At 48.2% G+C, this 20,288-nt stretch overlaps 1 protein-coding gene across 2 annotated transcripts in view; it reads right to left on the reverse strand.

Moving 5' to 3' along the window:
- ENTREP2 (endosomal transmembrane epsin interactor 2) overlaps window positions 1-20,288 on the reverse strand; it is a 359,231-nt gene that overhangs the window by 164,243 nt on the left and 174,700 nt on the right. For both annotated transcript variants that reach the window (XM_065872553.1, XM_065872552.1), the window contains exon 2: window positions 6,272-6,328. In XM_065872553.1, coding sequence (XP_065728625.1) covers window positions 6,272-6,328 — 57 coding nt within the window. The remainder of the gene's footprint in view (window positions 1-6,271; window positions 6,329-20,288) is intronic.

A 20,288-nucleotide genomic window follows, 5' to 3' on the forward strand; every position in this document is an offset into this window, starting at 1 on the left:
TAGTGAAATGGGCCCACCAAGCACAGATTCTGGCATTCAACATCTTAGCTGGAGGAATTAGGAAGGATTCTCGCTGTCTGTTTGGCTCAAATACGAACCCCAAGGTGGGCTGCACTAACTGAAGTTGAAATGCCAGACCTTCTAGGTATATCCTCGAGGAAGGAACTTAAAGGCTGGGGGAGACTGGAATGACAGAGTGCACTCTTCATGTAAGACCTGCTCACCCGTCCCAGAGGATCCCGAGGACACAGCTTCCACCACGGCGCTGAGAATACATCTGTGAGGGGAGCCCCAGCACACTTGAGGAGCCCTGAGGGACTCTCTTCTGTAGATCAGAAACTACAGTAGACGTGCCTGTGCTGCCATCAAACTAGGATCCCCAAGTGCATGAGGATTCTGGGATCCCAGGGCGGCAGGGGCCGAGTGGTGGCACTTCATCACCAAAGACCAGGTGGGTGTGGTTAGGGTGGTGGGCAGTGGGGCCAGAGCAGCGGTTCGAAGAGTCTGACTCACAGAGATGCTTGGTGTTGGCTCACAGAGGTTCTGCCTCTCAGACTGAACCCTAACGGATATACATTCCCATCGGGGTTGATAAAATTTAGCAATAAAAGTAAACCACTATCTGAATAAACCAAAAAGTCAGACTCCTCAACCACTATAACATAAAACACAAACAGTACTAAACACATCACTCTATATGACACTCTGATTCCTACAGATTAGTACTTTTCAAAATATGTCTACTTTGCTCTTAAAAAACTATACTAAATACACTGTAATTCGTTACATATAAAAATAAATTCTAAAAATGTTTTCAACCCCGTGGTTATCAATTTCTCAATAGTATTAGTTATCACAAATAATCTAGTGGCCAGGTCAGCACTACCCATTCAAGTTTTTTTTTAAGTGTACAGTAGCCCCCCCTTATCTGCAGGGAATACATTCCAAGGCCCCCAGTGGATGCCTGAAATGGTAGATAGTACGGAACCCTGTACATATCAATATGTACCCGTGATAAAGCTTAATTCGTAAGTTAGGCCCAGTAAGAGATTAACAATAATAATAATAAAACAGAATAATTATAAAAATAGACTGTAATAAAATTTATGTGAATGTGGTCTCTCTCTCTCAAATATCTTATTGTACAAATGTAATGCCTTCTGCATCTTAACTAAGTGCTTATAGTGTACTATGGCTATACCTTTTGCAGTTGAGGAGTGACAGCAAAACTAGCACAAATTTCTTTTTCCTTCTTCACAGTTTCACAGAGAGAAGGTTTGTTCTCACTGTAGATCTTGGCAAACTCAGCATACGAGTTTTCTTTCCTTATTAAGTCTAGCACTTTTACAGCTTCTCTCTGGTGTATCCAGATTGCCAGCATAACTACTCTTGAGCTTTGGGGCCTTTATTAAGTAAAATAAGGGTCACTTGAATACAGCACCGAGATACTGCGACAGTCGCTCGGATAACCCAGATGGCTACTGAGTGACTAACAGGTGGGATCCGCTGGACAAAGGGACGATTCACATCCCAGGGGGGTTGGAGTGGGATGGCATGGGTTTCACCACAATACTTAGAACAGAAAGAAATTGAAAACTTATGAATTGTTTTTTTTTTTTAATTTAAAAAAATTTATTTTACTTATTTATTTTTGGCTGTGTTGGGTTTTCGTTGCTGTGCGCTGGCTTTCTTTAGCTACGGCAAGCGGGGGCTACTCTTCACTGTGGTGAGCGGGCTTCTCACTGAAGTGGCTTCTCTTATTGCAGAGCACGGGCTCTAGGCACGCAGGCTTCAGCAGTTGTGGCTCGCGGGCTCTAGAGTGCAGGCTCAGTAGTTGTGGCGCACAGGCTGAGTTGATCCACGGCATGTGGGACCTTCATGGACCAGGGATCAAACCCGTGCCCCCTGCATTGGCAGGCGGATTCTTAACCACTGCGCCACCAGGGAGGCCTTTATGAACTGTTTACTTCTGGAATTTTCCATTTAATATCTTCAGACTGCAGCTGAGGGTGGGTAACTGAAACCGTGTAAAGTGGGACTGTGGATGGTGGGAGGGGGCTCCTGTACTACCTGTGATTATGTGTGAGACTGTTTCCAATATTGATACATGTATAAGCAATCAAAAGACATGTCACTGAATCTTTCCAAAAAATGAGCCAATCAGAGCTATACAATCTGAATCTTAATTGGCATCTAGCGTAATGTAGAACCTTTTATAGTTTGATGTAAGAGAGACAATTATCTCAATCATAGGAGACACTTAGCACATAGAAGAAAATGAATGAAAAAAAAAAGTGAACATACGTATTCTCTACTGGCGTAGTGCCTGCCTTGTTTCAGAATTTGGAAAGGCTCTTAGAAAATACGATGGTGAGAATGTCACAGCATCTCCCTCCTCCCCCCCTCACATCACAGGCCCCAGCTGGAAAGGGCGGCCTCCCTCCTGCCCCCATCAGCCAGCCTGCTGCCCCCACCTTGTCCTCTTTCCCAATGCAAGCCCCTCCACCACCCACAACACATCAAGTCGCTCTGGCCTGAAGCTTACACCCCCCTCCCTCACCTCACTCTGTCTGACGGGCTCAGAGTGAGGCAGAGAAAGGAGGCCCAGCAGGGCTGTGACGGGCCCACACTCACCAGCCCGTCGGAGGAGAGATATGGTCAACCGACCGAGGGCAGCCCCCGCAGCCCCACATCAGCGTCACTCCTGGCCTCCCCCAGCCAGCCTGCGAGGCTCTTCCAACACCTCTAGGGGCAGACACCTCCCCTCAGAGAGGGCAACTTGCTCTGGTGGTCATTCGCAGGGGTGGGGCGTGTCGTGTCCCCCTGGAAATGAACCAGAACTCACAGTGGCCTCTTCAGTTTTATGCCTCAGGAAGATGGAAATGTACCATTAGAGTAAAGGATAAAAGTGGAGCTTGATATAAAATAACTATTTATCAGAGAAACACACATCAAAACTGCAATGAGATTATTACCTCATGCCCATTGGACTGGCTATTGTCAAAAAGGCAAGAAATAATAAATGCTGGAGGGGATGTGGAGAAAAGGGAGCCCTCCTACACTGTTGGTGGGAATGTAAATTGGTGCAGCCACTATGGAGAACAGTATGGATGGAGGTTCCTCAAAAAATTAATAAGAGAACTACCATACAACCCAGCAATCCCACTGCTGGGCATATATCTGAAGAAAAAGAAAACACTAATTTGAAAAGACACATGCACCCCGATGTTCACTGCAGCACTATTTACAATAGCCAAGACATGGAAACAACCTAAATGTCCATCAACAGAGGAATGGATAAAGAAGATGTGGTACATATATACAATAGACGGTTACTCAGCCATAAAAAAGATAAAATCTTGCCAATTGTGACAACATGGATGGACCTTGAGGGTTTTATGCTAAGTGAAGTAAGTCAGACAGGGAAAGACAAATACTGTATCATTTCACTTGTATGTAGGATCTTAAAAACAAACAAAACACAAAATAAACGAACATACCAAAGCAAACAAAAACAAACACGTAGATAACAGAGAACAGAATAGTGGTTGCCAGAGGGGAAAGGGGCTCAGTGGAGGAGTGATGGATAGAAACTGGATATTTGGTGATAAGCACCCTGCAGCGTGCACAGATGTAGAAATAGAAGGCTGTACACATGAAACTTATATGATGTTATAAACCAATGTCACCTCAATAAAAAATAATTCTTAAAAAAAAGGAATTATTTAAATCAAGACTTCAAGCTATTCTAGCTGTGAGACCCTAGGCAAGATATTTTACCTTTCTAAGTCTTCCTTTTCTTCTGGAAAATGGGGATAAAAACAGTAGCTTACTCACAAGGATACTGTGTGGATAAGCTCAGCGGATCCCGTGCAGGGCTTAGCATGAAGGAAACGCCCAGCACGTGGTTCCTGTTAACAGTAGTTTGTAGGTGGACCCTACATGTTGTGGAACAGGATGAGGGGCTTGGACGCAGACGCTCGGAGGAGCCTGGGGGGAAGGAGGGCTTCCAGGAAGCAGCGAGAAGCGAGCCCTAATGAGCGGAAGGGCAGGGCAGAGGCCAGAGGGGTCGGGGAGGACCTGTCAGTCGGGGCCCACACCACACGCCGGCAGTCCAGAGGGTCCAGGTGTCAGGGTGAGGCTGGGAAGGGAGGAAAACTAAGGCCACATCAACGCTCACAGTTCAGAGAGTGAGTTTTCTGCTAACGAATCAAAAGTTGTATCATCCTGGTCAACAGACAGAAGAGTGTCCTTACAGCAGAGACAACCAGCTCTCCGCCAAGACTCTGTCCCCACCCCACAAGGTGGGCCGTCTCTGGGAGGGACCCGTCCAGGGAGGGACCACCTTTTTCAGCTTCCTTCCCAACCAGACACGCTTCGGGCCCCGTGATGAGCCCTCCCCACTGGTGTGACGTGCAAGCATGAGTGTCCCTTTCAGGCCAAGGAAGTCAAGGAGCACGTGTTTCTCCTTCCTCTCCCCCCTTCACTGAAATGCAGGCGACCCCACGGGCCTGGGGAGTGCAGGGCCACTGGTGGAAGCAAGCGGGGTCTTTGAATCTCGTGTTGGGGGAGCAGCCGCTGCCTGGAAGGCCCGCCTGGACGGGAGCAGGAAGCAGGTGTTCACGGAGTTAAGACACGAAGTCTGGGGTCTGACAGCAGCTGGTGTCACCCTAACCGACCCCTTACCTCCCTGACTCAGCAAAGCAGCCAGTTAAGCTGAGGGAGCCCTTCCTCCTCGTCTACCTGGAGAGCTGCTGGGCTGCGTGGAGCTGCGGGGTGAGCCCCTGGAAAGCTCAGCTGCAGGGGCTCCCGCTGGGGCCATCCTCCTTGGGCGAGGCCCCGAGACCCACCCTACTGCTGCGGGCCGCCCCCCCACCCCAAGGACACACCTGCGCCACCTGCACCAGGAGTCCTGACCCCTCAGCAGGCAGGAGCACGTGCATCCTTCGCGGTAAGATGCCCAGTCCCGAGAAGCTCCGTCCCAGGGTAGGGGCAGGCGTGCGGTGGCCGGGGGACGGGTGCCCTTTCTCCCATCCCACACACCCACCCGAAGGAGGGTGGCTTTCCTCTGTGCAGACGCCAGGCTGAGGGCCTACTCTCTCTGCCCTGCACGGTGTGGGTAGGTCAGGAGGGATGGGCCGGTTGTCCCCGTTTCCCTGAAGGGGACCCACAGCACAGCCAAAACGTCAGGCCCCACGGCCCAGTGTCTGCCGCCACTTGCCCCTGCACAGAAGAGTCAGCGTCTCGATACACAAGCCGTGATTTACTTTAAAATAATCCAGCAAGGGGCTTAGATGAAACAGGACCAGTCAATGTTGATACCACTGAGGACGGATAGGGGTACACGGGGTTCATTATACTAGTCTCTCTACTTTGGTGAATATTTGAAAATGTCAATATAAAAAAATTTTAAGGAAATTTCTCAGTATTTTGTACAAGAGGAGGCCCCCTGAATTAAACTACCCCTCCCTCCCAGTGCCTTTTCAGGATGTCATGATTCCCCTCACGAAGGAGGAGGTGTTTACAACAGACAAGATTTGTGGGGTTTTTTTTCTATTTCCATTAATATTTAGTATGTCATTATCTCCAAGTCTAATCACTTAAAGAAGAGATTTTAAATAATTGATTACTACCTAAGAGGAAAAACTCCATGCCGTCTTTTTCATTATCCATCAAAACCCAGAAAACCTCTCCGTGCAGTCCTGACGTGGACACATAAATATATTAATGCACATGCTGAGAAGAACACACGTACAAATCAATAGACATAAATTCACTCTGGGTACTTTCAGATGGAAAAACCATCATCCTCTTTCCACCCCCACCGTGTGGCGTCTTCCTCCCCAGCATGAGGCCTGACCCCATGAGAGAGGGCTCCAGGGGCACCCCTTTCTTCCTTCTTCCAAAGAAACATCTATGCGAAGAAATACCTCAGAGTTTCACAGTCTCCAAAACACACAGAAAGCTAACATTTCTTGAACTCGGATGAGCTACGTCCTCTTGTGTGATCACCCGTAAGCATATGCATGTGCGTGATTGTGTTTATCAGTCTAGAGAAAACGCTTGCACCTACACGTATTAAAAGGCCTTTGTTGGTGGCATGTCCTCCAAGAGGGCACAACACCGAAAAACAGGAAGAGGATGGCCCATGAGTGCCTGTGGAGGGGGCAGCAGGGCGCCCGTGGTCAAGATGAACGCGCCTTGAAAGCACTCACACCTCCGCGGGCAGAGCCCTGCTCCATGGCCGCATGGGGACCCGGGTGCCACTTACCACGAGGGACAGGGGCCTCTTCCAGGAGACGACGCCGATGAGTCCCGACAGCAGCACCTGGAACAGAGGGAGCATGGGGTGAGGAGCCTCCCAGGACTTTTCTAGAGCACAGCACGCAGGCAGGAGCGGGTCACGGTGGTGGGTCTGTCCCTCCCGACAGTCACACCTGCAGCCACCACGCGGGCCCAGAGTGACCAGCTCGCAGGGATGCCGAGAGCAGACGCGCTTTCTGAACGAGCCTCCCACCCACCCCCGGGCCCTCAGCCTTATCCCCCCAGGTCCTGAGAGATACTTGCTGTGTGATTTAACATCACAGATAGCAATGAACACACTACTTTGGGGAAGGCGGTGCTGTCCCCACTCACAGGTCACCCGCAACCTGCACAGCGGCCTGAAGGCTCTCTCTGTTCTCCCACACCTGGGAGCCCCCCCAGCCCCTACAGGGGTCTCCCCTTCACTCTCACCCCACTGAGGAGGCTCCCTTGCTGTCCACACTGGCTCTAAGCTGCCCGACCCCTGGCCCCCATCCCGCCAAGCGTGTCCCCCCAGAACCTCCCCAGCAGTGCCCCCTCCGCCCTGGCTCCCCTGTCGCCCTGTGTCTGCCGACTCCCGGGAGAACAACCCTCGGCTCCTGGCCCACCCTTCTTCCGGGCTGCCCCCCAAGCCCACGTCAGACCCATGTTTGCTGATCCCCATATTCCCAGTCTCCTTGTGTCCAGGCAGGGCCACCGGACCACAGAGACACAGCTGCACCCCGCACCCACTGCCCACCGCAATCTGCCTTCAGAGGGGTCGCTGGATGCAACAGACAAGGGCCGTTACCACCTTGACTTTCCACAGTGGGCCTGGGCCAGGCAGTCCGGGACCAGGCTGGAGGGGCCGGGCTGCACTTCCCCTGGGATTCCAAAAGGACAGACCCCAGACCCGGAGCAGAACACGCAATTGAACAGACCCACAAGGTCCCGTTGGTGACAGAGCCCAGTTCACCCTCCGGCACCTCTGCACTGAGCAGGACCGAGTCTTAGACCCTGCAGCCTCCACCCACCCAGTGCCGTGCTGGTCTCAGATGTCCAACAACACCCGGACCAGTTGTCTTTATGTGAAAGGCTTTAAACCTTATTCACACACACACACTTAACAGAAAAGAATGAATGAAGAGCTTCAGCATGCTCTGCTCCCCAGCCTGTCACATCTACCTTCTCTCTTCAGGGCACGTACCTCTTCCGAACGCAGCCAGTGCTGCAAATGTTAGACAACCGTTTTCCCACCTCCCGAGTCTCCTCTCTCTGTGATGCCGCCCAGCTCCAGCTGCAGCCGTCACAGAAACCCTGGGCTGCTGTTCCCCACCCCCCTGCCCCACGGTCTCCGAGGCCAAGTCTCCATCATTCTTCTCCATGTGCCTCTAAAGCCGCTCTCTCCCCTTCCGCACCCAACACTCCACCCATCAGAACACCTTCTCTGGTGTCGAATTCTTCCTCCTCAATGGACACACGACTTCCCCCTAGTCATCTTCCGTTGGACTGAGCTGCCATTTCTCCTAAGGATAGGCTGTCGGGACTCTCACCATCACCTCATGCTGGAGAGCGCACACCCTAACCTCTTCTCTCCACCTCCAAACCTTCTTGTGGAGAATCCAAAACTTCTGCCAACTCCGCCATCAACATCTGAGCTCCTGGCGCGTTCAGGAGCCGCAGTCGTGAAGCTGGGTGGGCTCTTCCTCTTGACACCTCTCCTCCCCCTCTGCTTGCCCTCGCTCTCATGATTTACCTGCCTGGACGGAGTGCTCAGCCACTCACTCACCTCTGCCCCTCCACTGGAACTGCGCTGGACGCCTCTGTCAGGTGAATGTCACCTCCCTGGACGGGCAACCAGACCCACACAAATCCGGTCCCTGCTTTCCCACCAGCCACCACCCTAAGTGACCCTCCACTCATGTCCTGGCCACTTTGGGCACCAAAGCCACTGCATTTCTCAAACACGAGCCCTGGAACGGAACCCCTGCAGGCTGTCTTCCCTCAATACTCAGCACTTCCCTCCTGTCACCGCCCACCTCCTGGCCCCCTGCCTCAGCCCCACCCCTTTCTCTTCCTTCAGATGATGGCCAAGCTCTGGGTCTGAGCTCTGACCCCACCATCCCCCTAGGATGGGGCTTCCACAGTGTCCTCTGTCTGCCCTTCACACCAACACTGGCCACGCCCAGACTAAGGCTGGAGAGAGGATGAGAATTCTCAGACTATCTCCCAGAAGATGTCCACTTACGCTCTGCCTTCTCCTTCCCATTTCTACCAGATGAAATTTCACCCATCCTTCCAGACGTGGCCCAATGCCTCCTCACCCAGGAAGGGCCTAGGAATTCGAGAGTGCATGGGGCCCCACTGAACTCCCAAACCACCCCAGACCTCTCAAGTCCTCTCTGATATGCACAGACAGAACTCCATCTTCTAAGCTGAGGCTGCTAAAACTATCAAGTCTCTACAATGACCAGGCCACTTACAGCAGGGATTTTACTGGACCTCCGAAGAGCAGGGGTTTCTAAACACAAAGGAAGTTAACAGCACTTATCTTAGGCCACAGTAAAAATTCTTGACATTTCCCATCTTCATCATGAAGTTATAATTCCACAAATCCCCTCAAATAATTTTACTTCCAACAAACATGGACTATTTGCTTCTTGAAGATAATTTACATTTCTAAATATCAATAATAACTATAATTGGGAATGGATCCAAGTCCCCTATGCGAAGGCAAAGAATAAAACCATCAAGCGCAATGAGGCATGGAGATCCCGACCTTGTATAATGCCTTCCCCTTGAGTGTGAATAGGATGTGCTATTCTGTGACCCTCCCCAGGGACAGTATCTTGAAATGATGTTGCCCTGGCAACACCTTGACTGCAGCCTTGTGGGACCCTGGCCAGTTGACCCTACTAAGCCATGTCCAGACTCATGACCCAAGAAATCTGTGAGATGGTAAATGGGTGTTGTGTTAAGCTACAAAGTTCGCAGAAATCTGCTCTGCAGAAATAGAAAACAAATTGTCAGGGACTGAATGTCTGTGTCCCCCCCAAACCCATATGGTGAAGCCCCAACCCTCAATGTGGTGGTATTTGGAGGCAGGACCTTCAGGAGGTGATTAGGGTTAGATTAGGTTGTGAAGGTAGGGCCCCCATGATGGGATGGTGACCTTATAGGAAGAGAAGGAGAGAGAGATCTCTCTCTCCACATGTACACACCATGGAAAGGCCACATGAGGACACAGAGAAGTGAGCTGTCTACAAGCCAAGAAGAGGGCCCTCCCCAAAACCTGACCATGGCAGCATCCTGATTGCAGACTTTCAGCCTCCAGAACTTCAAGGAAACACATTTCTGTTTAATCGGCCCAGACTATGTTATTTTTTAAATTTAATATTTATTTTATATTGGCGTATAGTTGATTTACAATGTTGTGTTAGTTTCAGGTATATAGCAAAGTGATTCAGTTATACATATACACGTCCATTCTTTTTCAGATTTTTTTCCCATATATGTTATTATAGAATATCGATTAGCACTCCCTGTGCTTTACAGTAGGTCCTTGTTGATTACCTATTTTATATATAGTAGTATGTGTATATTAATTACAAACTCCTAATTTATACCTCCCCCACCTTTCCCCTTTGGTAACCATAAGTTTGTTTTCAATATCTATAAGTCTGTTTCTGTTTTGTAAATGAGTTCATTTGTATCTTTTTTTTTAGATTCCACATATAAGTGATATCACATGATATCTGTCTTTCTCTATCAGACTTATTTCACTCAGTAGGACAATCTCCAGGTCCACCCATGTTTCTACAAATGGCATTATTTCTACGATATTTTGTTACTGCAGCCTAAGCTTACTAATACACTAACACATCCAGAGTGGGATGCTGGATTTTTGTTCCTAAATATCCCCTCTCCCTCCACGTCTGCTCTCAGGCAAAGCTGACTTCTCCGCCTCTGGTACAGAAACACCAGCACCAGCTCTAACAAGGGTGACTACGTTAGAGTGGAGGAGACTTTCAAAGACCAGATGCTGGGCTCCTCCTCCCCGGAGGATGCCTGCTCCCATCCCCATGGCAACCAGGGGAGGGGACCGTATCCCTGCTCTGAAAAGACAGGGACTTAGGTTGAACTGCTGTTTGCTCAGTCCTGGCAACAAGGCAGGACGATGTTGCATGTTCTGCCATATCGGTGATTCTGCAGGCTTACTTTGTACCACGCCTGTGAGGAACGGGGTCCTGCATCGAGCTGGCCAGTGAAATTATATCTCAAGTACCCTCTGTCCTGTTTAATTTGCCAGGATTGTTATTCAAAGTCTGCAGTTTACAAAGACATTGAAGTGGGTCAGGGAAGAGGAACAGACAATTTAGTAGTTGTGAAAGAAAAGCCAAAAAGAACAGGAAAGGCACAATGCTGCCCAGAGAGGAGGGTTCACTTTCCCAGCACCTGTGGGTTGCTGTGAGGACGCCAAGTGGCTCTTTTCTCCACTTCCCCACCCAGCCTACAGAGATGCAAGAGATAAAATTAGAAACGAGAAAGAGCTTCCTGCTGTTCAGAGCAATGAGAGGGGATAAGAGACTGCGGGGAAGTAACAGCATCTTTACAGCAGAAGTCCTTGCCTTTGATGGGTGCTGCCCCTGTACTCCGAGGCCTGGAATAAATCAGTCCTTTAAATCTTGTCTCTGAGACTGAAAAGTTATTTCACTGACTAAAATCAGGAACTTTCTTCAGATCTTCCAATCTGGTTCAAAGGCAAACAGTAATGCAACATTTCAGGTAGTGAAGCAACTGCTTCCAGAATGCAGACTTGAAAACCAATGAAATTATTTCACAAAATATATGGCCGGCTGCCCCATAGCTACAGTGGTACCAGTTTACCACTAAAAAGCCTGCATTCACGTGTCCGGAGAAAGACCTGCTGTTGCAATAAGGGCACAGATAGTACTCTGAGCTGCTCAGAATGAAAGACGTCTGTGGGTCCCCACCTTCCAAACCTTCCAGATTGCAGGCCTGCGCTACGTGGGCCTCCTGGAGTAGATGATCCTACTTTATCCCACCTCCATTTTCTTCTCTTTCAGCCTGGTTTTCTTTGTCTGGGTCTCCCCAAGGCCACATGGCCAGGTTCCATCAGGTGTGAAGGCCCTCAGCCTCCTGAGTCCATCTCGGCTCCCGTCTGGGAAAGAGACACCTCTGCAGCCTTCCCATCCCACCCATGCCTGTGCCTCCTTCCCTCAGCACATTTCCTGCTCCCAACCGTTTGCTTTCTCTGCATATCAGTGCATCAAACTCAGAACATCCACAAGGAAAGCCACTCTCCTCAAAGGACCTTCTCCACAATAGAAAAAGAACTCTGCAGCTTTCATCTGCTTTTCATACAGTAGCAAAGCTATAAATCGATGACAAAGTTGCCCCATGAAAGAAAAAAAAGTAAAATCATATAAATGTTATAAATAACTCAGAGCTGAGATACACGCCACCTGTTCTACTGCAATGTGTGTTTCCTTAATGCAAATTAGCTCACGTACGCTGGGTACCAAACTCATGTGCCCTGGCTCTGCCCTGTAATATGTAGGCTTCTCCAGAGCTGTTTATTCTGAAATTAGGGTCGTTTCTAGACCTGACACTGGATTTTGTTATTTGATGAGTAACGTCACACATATATTATTATACTTTTAAAAATAAGTTGATTTTAAAATGTTTTAAAATAATTGGTTTCCTCTGTAATCCTGTACATTTTATTTCATGCATTTAAAAACCTCATTCTGAGAGGGACCCCAAAGACCTCACCAGACTGCTCTACCAGAAGTTAGGAACCCTTGACTTAGAAATCCTTGATTCAGTGCCGATCTTTTAATGGCAAATTCCCCTTTTTTGTTTATCTGTGTATTTCTTAACTTCACCTCATGCTTGAAGAGTAGTTTTGCTGGATACACAATCCTAAGTGGACAGTTTCTTCTCTCAAGAGCTTGAAGTTATTATTCTACTTTCCGGTTTCCACTGTTGCCATCAAGAAGTTGGCTGTCGTTAAACTGCTGTTCCTTGAGGGGTGTTGCTCACTCTTTCAAGACTTTTAAGATTGTCTCCTTGCCCTTGGTGTTCTGAAGTTTCTGCATGATATGTTTACGTGTGCATTTCTTTTTCTTTATCCTCTTTGAGATGGACTGTGCTCCTGAATCTGTAAATTTATATTTTTCATTAGTTCTGGAAATTTTTAGCCAGCACTTCTTCAAATAGTTTCTCTCCTACATCCTCTCTGTCGGGGACCCCAATAGCCATATGCTGAACCTTCGTACTTCATTCTCCAAATCCCTTAGTTCTTCTTTCACATCGGCCACACCCGTGCCACTCAGTATTTCATTCTGAATATTTTCTTCAGGTGTATTTTCCAGATGACTAATTTTCCCTGTTAATCAGCTGTTGAACATTTGCATTTGTTTAGAAAAGTTCAATTGTCTTATTTTAGGTATTTAGAAGTTCTATTTTTACCTTTCCCCAAATACAGTTATTTGTTTCAGATAGTTTCTTGTTGCAGCTCATCTTTAGAATTCTGCCCATAATTACTTTAACTGTTTCACGTTCAGAGGTTCTAGAGTCCAAGGGGGTAGTGAAAGGAAGGTGTCTAAGTCTGTCCTTCATTGTTTCTGTTGACCCCCACTCACTGCAGCTGGCTTTCTTTGATGCCTGCATTCTTGGAAGTCTTTTGCTGTGAATACAGCACTTGATCTTCATCAGTGAGTTTCTATGGACCCAAAATGGAGGAATTTTTCCCAATAGAGTTCTGCCAGTAACCAGGGAGCACCCAGGATTCGCTAACACTATGGTCTCCAGGGACCTCATGGCGCAGCGTGGAGACCTCAGGATGAGCCCTCCTGGCCAACCTCGCTGTGCAGGGGGCATCCAGGCTCAGGGTAACCTCCCTGCAGCCATGCACTGCTCTGACCGCTCCCTGCTCCCTGGACTCCAGCCACCTGCCACCGTGTGGTGTGTGTGTGTGTGTGTGTGTGTGTGTATTTGTAGATGAGGTGGGGGGCCTCAGAGACCTGCAGTGCCTCAAGGAGCATGTCCTTTGTCCAAAACCAAGGCATAGGCAGATCGGTGTCTGGTGAGGCCCACTTCCTGGTCCATAGACAGTGGTCCTTCCACTGTGTCCTCACTTGCGGAAAGGGTGAGGGAGCTCCTGGAGTCTCTCCTATAAGGGCACTAATCCCATTCATGCGGACTCCACCCTCATGACCTAATCCCCTCACAAAGGCTCTACTCCAAATACCATCACACTGGGGACTAGGATTTGACGTGTGAATTTTAGGGGGACACAAACATTCAATCTACAGCATCCAGGATGTCACAGGTGATTTTCTAATGTATAATATAAATTACAAATATTAGTATATTTTTATATTGGTTTATATTACTTTAATTTTTTTTTTTTTTTTGCGGTACGTGGGCCTCTCACTGTTGTGGCCTCTCCCCTTGCGGAGCACAGGCTCTGGACGCGCAGGCTCAGCGGCCATGGCTCACGGGCCCAGCCGCTCCGCGGCATGTGGGACCTTCCCGGACTGGGGCACGAACCTGTGTCCCCTGCATCAGCAAGCAGACTCTCAACTACTGCGCCACCAGGGAAGCCTTATTACTTTAATTTTATATTAATTTATACTAGTAATATAAATTACTAATGTGGTATGCAAAATATAAATTACTACAGTTGATTCCCTCTCAAATTCAAAAGCTAAATGTACCTATTAACACTAAGAAATTGGGGAAGTGGCCAAACAGCTACAGGCAAATTCTTCACAAACTTCAAAGCACAGAGATTTCCAACACTATTTAATTTTTCTCTGAGCACAGAGGGAGGAAACAAGGAAACTTTCCAAATTTTTTTTTACAAATGTCAGCATAACAATTACAAGCCTGTAAAATATCAAAAGAGTAGAAAATAGACCAATTTTACTTATAAACAGAGGAACATCGATTTTTAAATAAAATGGTAGAAAATAGAATTTAGCAGTACATTTAGAAGGATAAAGAACAAGACAAGGGGTTCATGTCAGGAATGAAAAGATGGTTCACTAAGAGGAAATGTAGTCATAAAATTAATCATTAATATGATAGCAGTGAAAAATATGGTAATTCAGTAGATGTAGAAAAGGCATTTGATAAAATTCAATCTCCATTTTTTACAGAAAAAAAAAAAGTTCTTCATTTAATAAGATAAAGATGCCCACAATCACCACTTACATTTAAAATTTTCCTGAAAATACTAGTGTGGTGTGCAGACTAGTGAGAGGGTCCCAAAGACCTCCACCTCTGGTGTACGCGCGTTCTACGTCCTACAGAATCCCCTCCCCTTGAGGATGGGAGGGGCTGTAAACCTGATGGATTTCAATCTCCCTGGGCTGAGGTTACACTATGTGACAAGGGTGAAAGGATTTTGCAGCCATACTTGGGTTCCAAATCAGTTTGAGTTAACTCCCTTAAGTCAATCCAAGGGAGTTTCTCCTGGGTGGGCCTGACCTCATCAAGCAAGCCCTCTGGGTCTCGGCCCTTCCTGAGTCAAAGAGTTGAAGCACGTGGGAGATTCTGCACTGGCCTTGCAGAGTGCGCTGCCCTGTCGTGTTGTGCGAGGGCTTCTCCATCCCACAGCTTGCAAGAAAACCGCGAGAACGAGTTCTGCCCACACCCTAGGGAGTGTGAAAGCGGATCCTTCCCTGGTCAGGTCACCAGACGAGGCTGCATCTAGCCTCACCTTGATTTTAGCCTTCAGACCCCGAGTGGGGACCCAGCCCAAATGCTCCAGACTCCTGACCCATGGAAACTGTGAGATAATAAATCTGTGCTGTTTTAAGCCTCTATGCTTGTGGTAATTTGCTCTATAGCAACAGAAAACTAATATAAGTATTGGAAAGGGGGGCAAAATTACTACTACTTGAAAACAATATACTTATCGAACTAGAAAACCCAAGGGAATTGATAGAAAAGAAAAGAAAAAGAAACCATAGAGAATTTAGTAAACCATCTGGTTAGAAAATTAACATATGAAGAAAGTATATTACTATCAATACTCACACTTATTGAGCACTGACTGTATACCAGACACTTACCAAGGTTTTATACTTTACCTCTTTGTATCCTGACAACCCTGAAAGGCATGTGTGATCTTTGTGCCCTACTGCACAGATGAGAAAAGTAAAGTACCAAGAGGTTAAGTGACTCACCCCATTCTAATGTCAGGATATAAACTCATGAACTACAGAAAAAACGGCTTTCCCATAGGCATGTAAGAAAAGCCCGGTTAGAAAAGAGGATAAAATTAAGGAAAGATTATTCCATTTGTAACAGCAAGCAAAAAGGTAGACTGTCTTAGAATAAACAGACTAATGTGAAATGAATGAAAGCTATCAAGAAAATCTCAAACATCTACTGAAATCATAAAATACTTCATTATTAGATGGAAAAAGATTCATTTCTTTAAATAGAAGGACGAAGCAATACATAAATCCCATGCAATTCTCATTCACAGACTAAAAAGGGGAAACGAAAACCTATCCAATCAAAAGCGTTGGGACAACTGATTAGACACTTGGAAAGAAATAAAGCTTAATCTTTACCTCACTTTTTATACCAAAAAAAATTCCAGAGGAACCAAGAAGTAAATCAAAACATGAACATCCTAGAAGAACATGGCAGAATCTTAAAAGAATCTTTAGAAAAGAAGTCAGCCTTTTGAGGCACGACACAGAATCAAGGGTCCTAATAGAAAAGATGAATGAATTATGTTTGTTTTTAAAAAGCACCTGCATGTGATGAACAGAATCTTGGTTCTCAGTCCTAGGGTCTCCCTGTATAAGAAGTACGAGGCTCTGACGTGTGACGTGGTAGCCTCTGGACAGAGTGGGCAGAGTGCCATCCCCACCCAATGTTGGCCTTGGCCATGGGAGGTGAGGGTGGCCGCCAACCCAAGGCACCCCGGGGGTATCACGTGTTGCCCCTCGCCCCCTGCGCTCCTGCCTCCCGGCCTACAGAAAGACACAGCCCCATCAGCCTGGGCCCCAGAATGGACACATGGCACAGACCTAAACCCAACCAGGAGCCTCCAGCCCAAAGTGCGGGCCCCAGTGGCCTGCAAACCCAGAGGAGAAAATAAAGGTAGGCTACTGGCAACTACTGACCTTTGGGTGCTTCTTTATGTAGTCGTGGCGAGAGCCAATGAACATATATTTGTTTAAAAAGAACATAAAATCAGAGACCAACTGCACGTGGGAATAATATTTATAATACACTCAATAAACAAAGGGGTGATTGTCTCAGTTCACAAAGAATTCATATACGTTAATAAGAAAAAGGAACCACTCAATAGAAAAAAGTGACTAAGGATTCGGAATAGGAAGTTCACATTTTTAATGGACAGTAAGCATATAAAGGAATGCTGAAACCTACTCCAATTTTTTAAAAGCAAGCCAAAAGAGGAATATTTTTATCAATCAGACTGTAAATGTGTTTTGGTGGAGTTTGATAAAAACCCAGTGGTGGGGCTTCCCTGGTGGCGCAGTGGTTGAGAGTCCGCCTGCTGATGCAGGGTATGGGGGTTCGTGCCCCGGTCCGGGAAGATCCCACATGCTGCGGAGTGGCTGGGCCCGTGAGCCATGGCCGCTGGGCCTGCGCATCCGGAGCCCGTGCTCCGCAACGGGAGAGGCCACAACAGTGAGAGGCCTGCGTACCGCAAAAATAAAAACAAAAACAAAAAAACAAACCCAGTGGTGGCAAGGGGCGGGGGGGAAGGTTCCTCTCAAACATTATGGGTGTTGGTATAAATTGAGGCAGCCTGCCTTGGGGGCAAGTTCATAAACCTCTCAAATTAGAAACTGTACATACTCACACTCAGTGATGGGAGTTTAGCCTACGATGTGCTACCAGAGGTACACCACACTGTTTACTGCGAAAAGCTGTAACCAGTGGGTCATAAAAAAGGGCTAGTTAAATAAACTTTGATATTTACATATAACGTGAATATACGCATTATGACATTTGAGGTAGATCTGTTTGTGCTGTTGTGGAACAGTCTCAAAGATAAATAACTGACAAGACACAGCCTGGCGTGCAGAAAATGAATCCCATTTGTGTAAACAGAAAGGAACCGGTGCTGGTGCCTACAGAAACGTTTCTCTGTAAGGAGATACAAGAAACTTAATGATGGGAAACTAGATTGGGGAGGGGGCAAAAGGATGCTCACTTTTATGTGTATAACCTTCAGTAACACTAATCTTTTATCCCTGTGTGTATTATGTGATGAATATTTTAAACTAAGCATACAGTTTGAGCCTCTAATTCCTCTTCTAAGAATTCCAGATATTAATCAAAGTGTTATTTATCATTTTGAAAATGGGGAACAACCTGGGTTTTCGGCAAGAGAGAACTCCTTATCTTTCAGGTCCTTCCCGATTGCTGCCATTGAGTTTCTTTATGGAAAAATATTTAGGGCCATTTGGAAAAGTTCACACTACATAAAAGGAAAAGAAGAAAAGGAAAAGCAGGCTACAAAATGGTTGGGAGCGGGGATAATTTCCCTTCTATAAGTAGATAAATACAAATGCCGACACGCAAAAACACAAAGAAACTAGCACCGAACCCGAAGACGCCTCTGATTACCTCCCGAGAGTGGGATTTTAACACCCTCCGTGAAACCTTCTATTTCCCATGTTTTATACAGAAGACAGAAAGCACTTTATTGAGACTCAGGCTAACATGGCTGGCTCTGCCTTCTCAGGGGGCGGGGGCATACCTGAGAAACTGGGAGCTAACCCCCTGCCATGCCCCCTTCCCCAGGTGGGAGGGGCTAGAGTCCAGCGCTTGCACTGTTGGGCCCTTTGCTTCACAACAGACATCAGTGGGCTCTGCAGACTTAACGGCTGCAAAGCTGAATAAAGGGGGCAAGAAACCAGAACCCCAGCTCTTGGCTGGGGGTCCGACACTGACCTACAAGTGTGTGTGGGGAGCAGGAAGGCCTGGTCTCCCCAGAGATGTGCCAGCCAGGTGGCCATGGGCAGTTCCACGTGGGTTGCCCCTCTGTGATGAAGAATGATAAAAAGTTTAAGACATACACGTGACTGTCAAAGATGGATCCCAACCAGCACCCAAATGTATGCGGGACCCTCCTGACCCCCTTCTTTCTCTCAGCCCAAGTGGGACAGAAAGCACAACACGAAGTGGGCAGTTACATTGCCCAGTCTGGAAAAGAATATTATATAAACCATTTACAAATCATGTTGATTCTCTTCTTTTAGGAGTCTCCTCTTTGCACAACAATAAAAACAATGTATTTGTTGATACAGAACATTAATTCCATTAAAATCGCATTACGTGGAATGAAAAGCTATCAGAGTATAATTATGCAAGCGAATTCACAGATCCACATCAACTTTTAAGTCCACTGGAACGACAACAGGAAGTGAGCCTGTCTGGTAGACAAATTGCTCCTTCATTTCCAGATGATTATGAATAAAGACCACTGCACTAATGTTAGAAACCACACGCTGTTTATGCAAACTCCAAAATCTAGGACTGTGCCTTCAAGGTGCCTTTGCCTGGGTTTCCCAGGGCTGTTCTGCTGTCAGTGCCTGAGGCTGTGCTCCTGAATCCCGAGTCTTCTGAGTCAATCCCACCCCAAAGCATGCTTCCTTCTTGGAATTCCTGCCCCTGGAGCCAGGGGGCTGGGCCCTGAAGGACCCCCCGAATTCCAGGACATTCACGGTTGCCCCTCGGAGGGCCCTCTGTCGCCCAGACCCACAGGCTGCCTGCCCACTCGCCCCACCTGGGCTGGATGTCCCCCGCAGGTGCCCCCCTCTCTGGCCCTCTGCCCTCACACCAGCCCTGGCCTTCCTCACTGCCCAGGCCACACCAGAGACCTGGGTGCCAAAAGAGTCTCCTGTCCTGGAACTTGGTGAGGTCCCAGGAAGAGGACAGGGGAGGAAGGTGCATGGGGACTTGATTCCTGCAAGAGGCCACTAGGAGTGCTCCTTATGCCGCTCCCGTGGGTGTGTGAGGACCACCCCCGCTGATGACCATCCAGCTGAAGTCACTCTCACTGGGACCCTGGGATCCCACTGAGGCCCCTGGCCCTCATTCACAGCCTGTGCCCACCCACAGGTTAGACGCTTCTAGGACCCCACACAGAGGCTGGGGGACTGGACAGCTGTCCTGTGCTGGTGCCATGCAGGGAAGGCGCCAGACAGATGCAGTGACCTCCCCAAGAGCAGGTAGTAGGGCTGGCACCCCGTAAGAGCCATTTCCATCCCCACTGCTACTGCCCCTTCCTGCAACTGGCCCTGAGTCCCCCTCCAGAACTCTCACGTCTGGTCAGCAGTGGCCTTGGGGTTGCCAAGTCCTGGGAATCCCCTTCAATTCTCATGGTCCCACTCCCACCTTTCCAGAACACCCTCCTGCCTTGGCTGCCCCCATCAGACGCCCGCAGCCACCCCTTAACAGGGGCTCCCTCACCCCCTCCCCTCCCCTCCTCCCCCCTGCACACACCATCTTTCCTGGGAGAGCTCGCTTTCTCCTGCCCTTTGCATCTAAACCCCTTCTCCCGGCCTTTCTTCCTTGAGGGCCTCCTGGAAAGTGCTGGAGCGGGTCTGACTCAGTGTGGCCCACGGCCCTATTGCACCCCCGCAGCCAATGGAGACATCTCTGCCCCGCCAGAGGTCCGCCGTGCACACAGGTGTGCAGGTCAGAAACCCAGACTTACCTGCTTCCCTCCCTCCCCCACCTCACTCTCAAACCCCATCCAAGGCACGTGCATCCTTCTGTCCAACCCACACCGGACCCCGCTCCCAGCTCCACCCACACCTGCTATCTGGTTGGCTCTTCTCACCTTGAAACCATACCCTGTACCTCGCACACTTGAGGCCCATGAGGGAGAAACAAAACGATTCACCCAGACAGACCTCCAAGCTTGTTTGGCAGCAACCTTAGATACGGGAACAACCCGACTGAGCATCGCGCAG

Source organism: Phocoena phocoena, chromosome 2 (assembly GCF_963924675.1).
Source record: "Phocoena phocoena chromosome 2, mPhoPho1.1, whole genome shotgun sequence".
In the NCBI taxonomy this organism is placed as follows: Eukaryota; Metazoa; Chordata; class Mammalia; order Artiodactyla; family Phocoenidae; genus Phocoena; species Phocoena phocoena.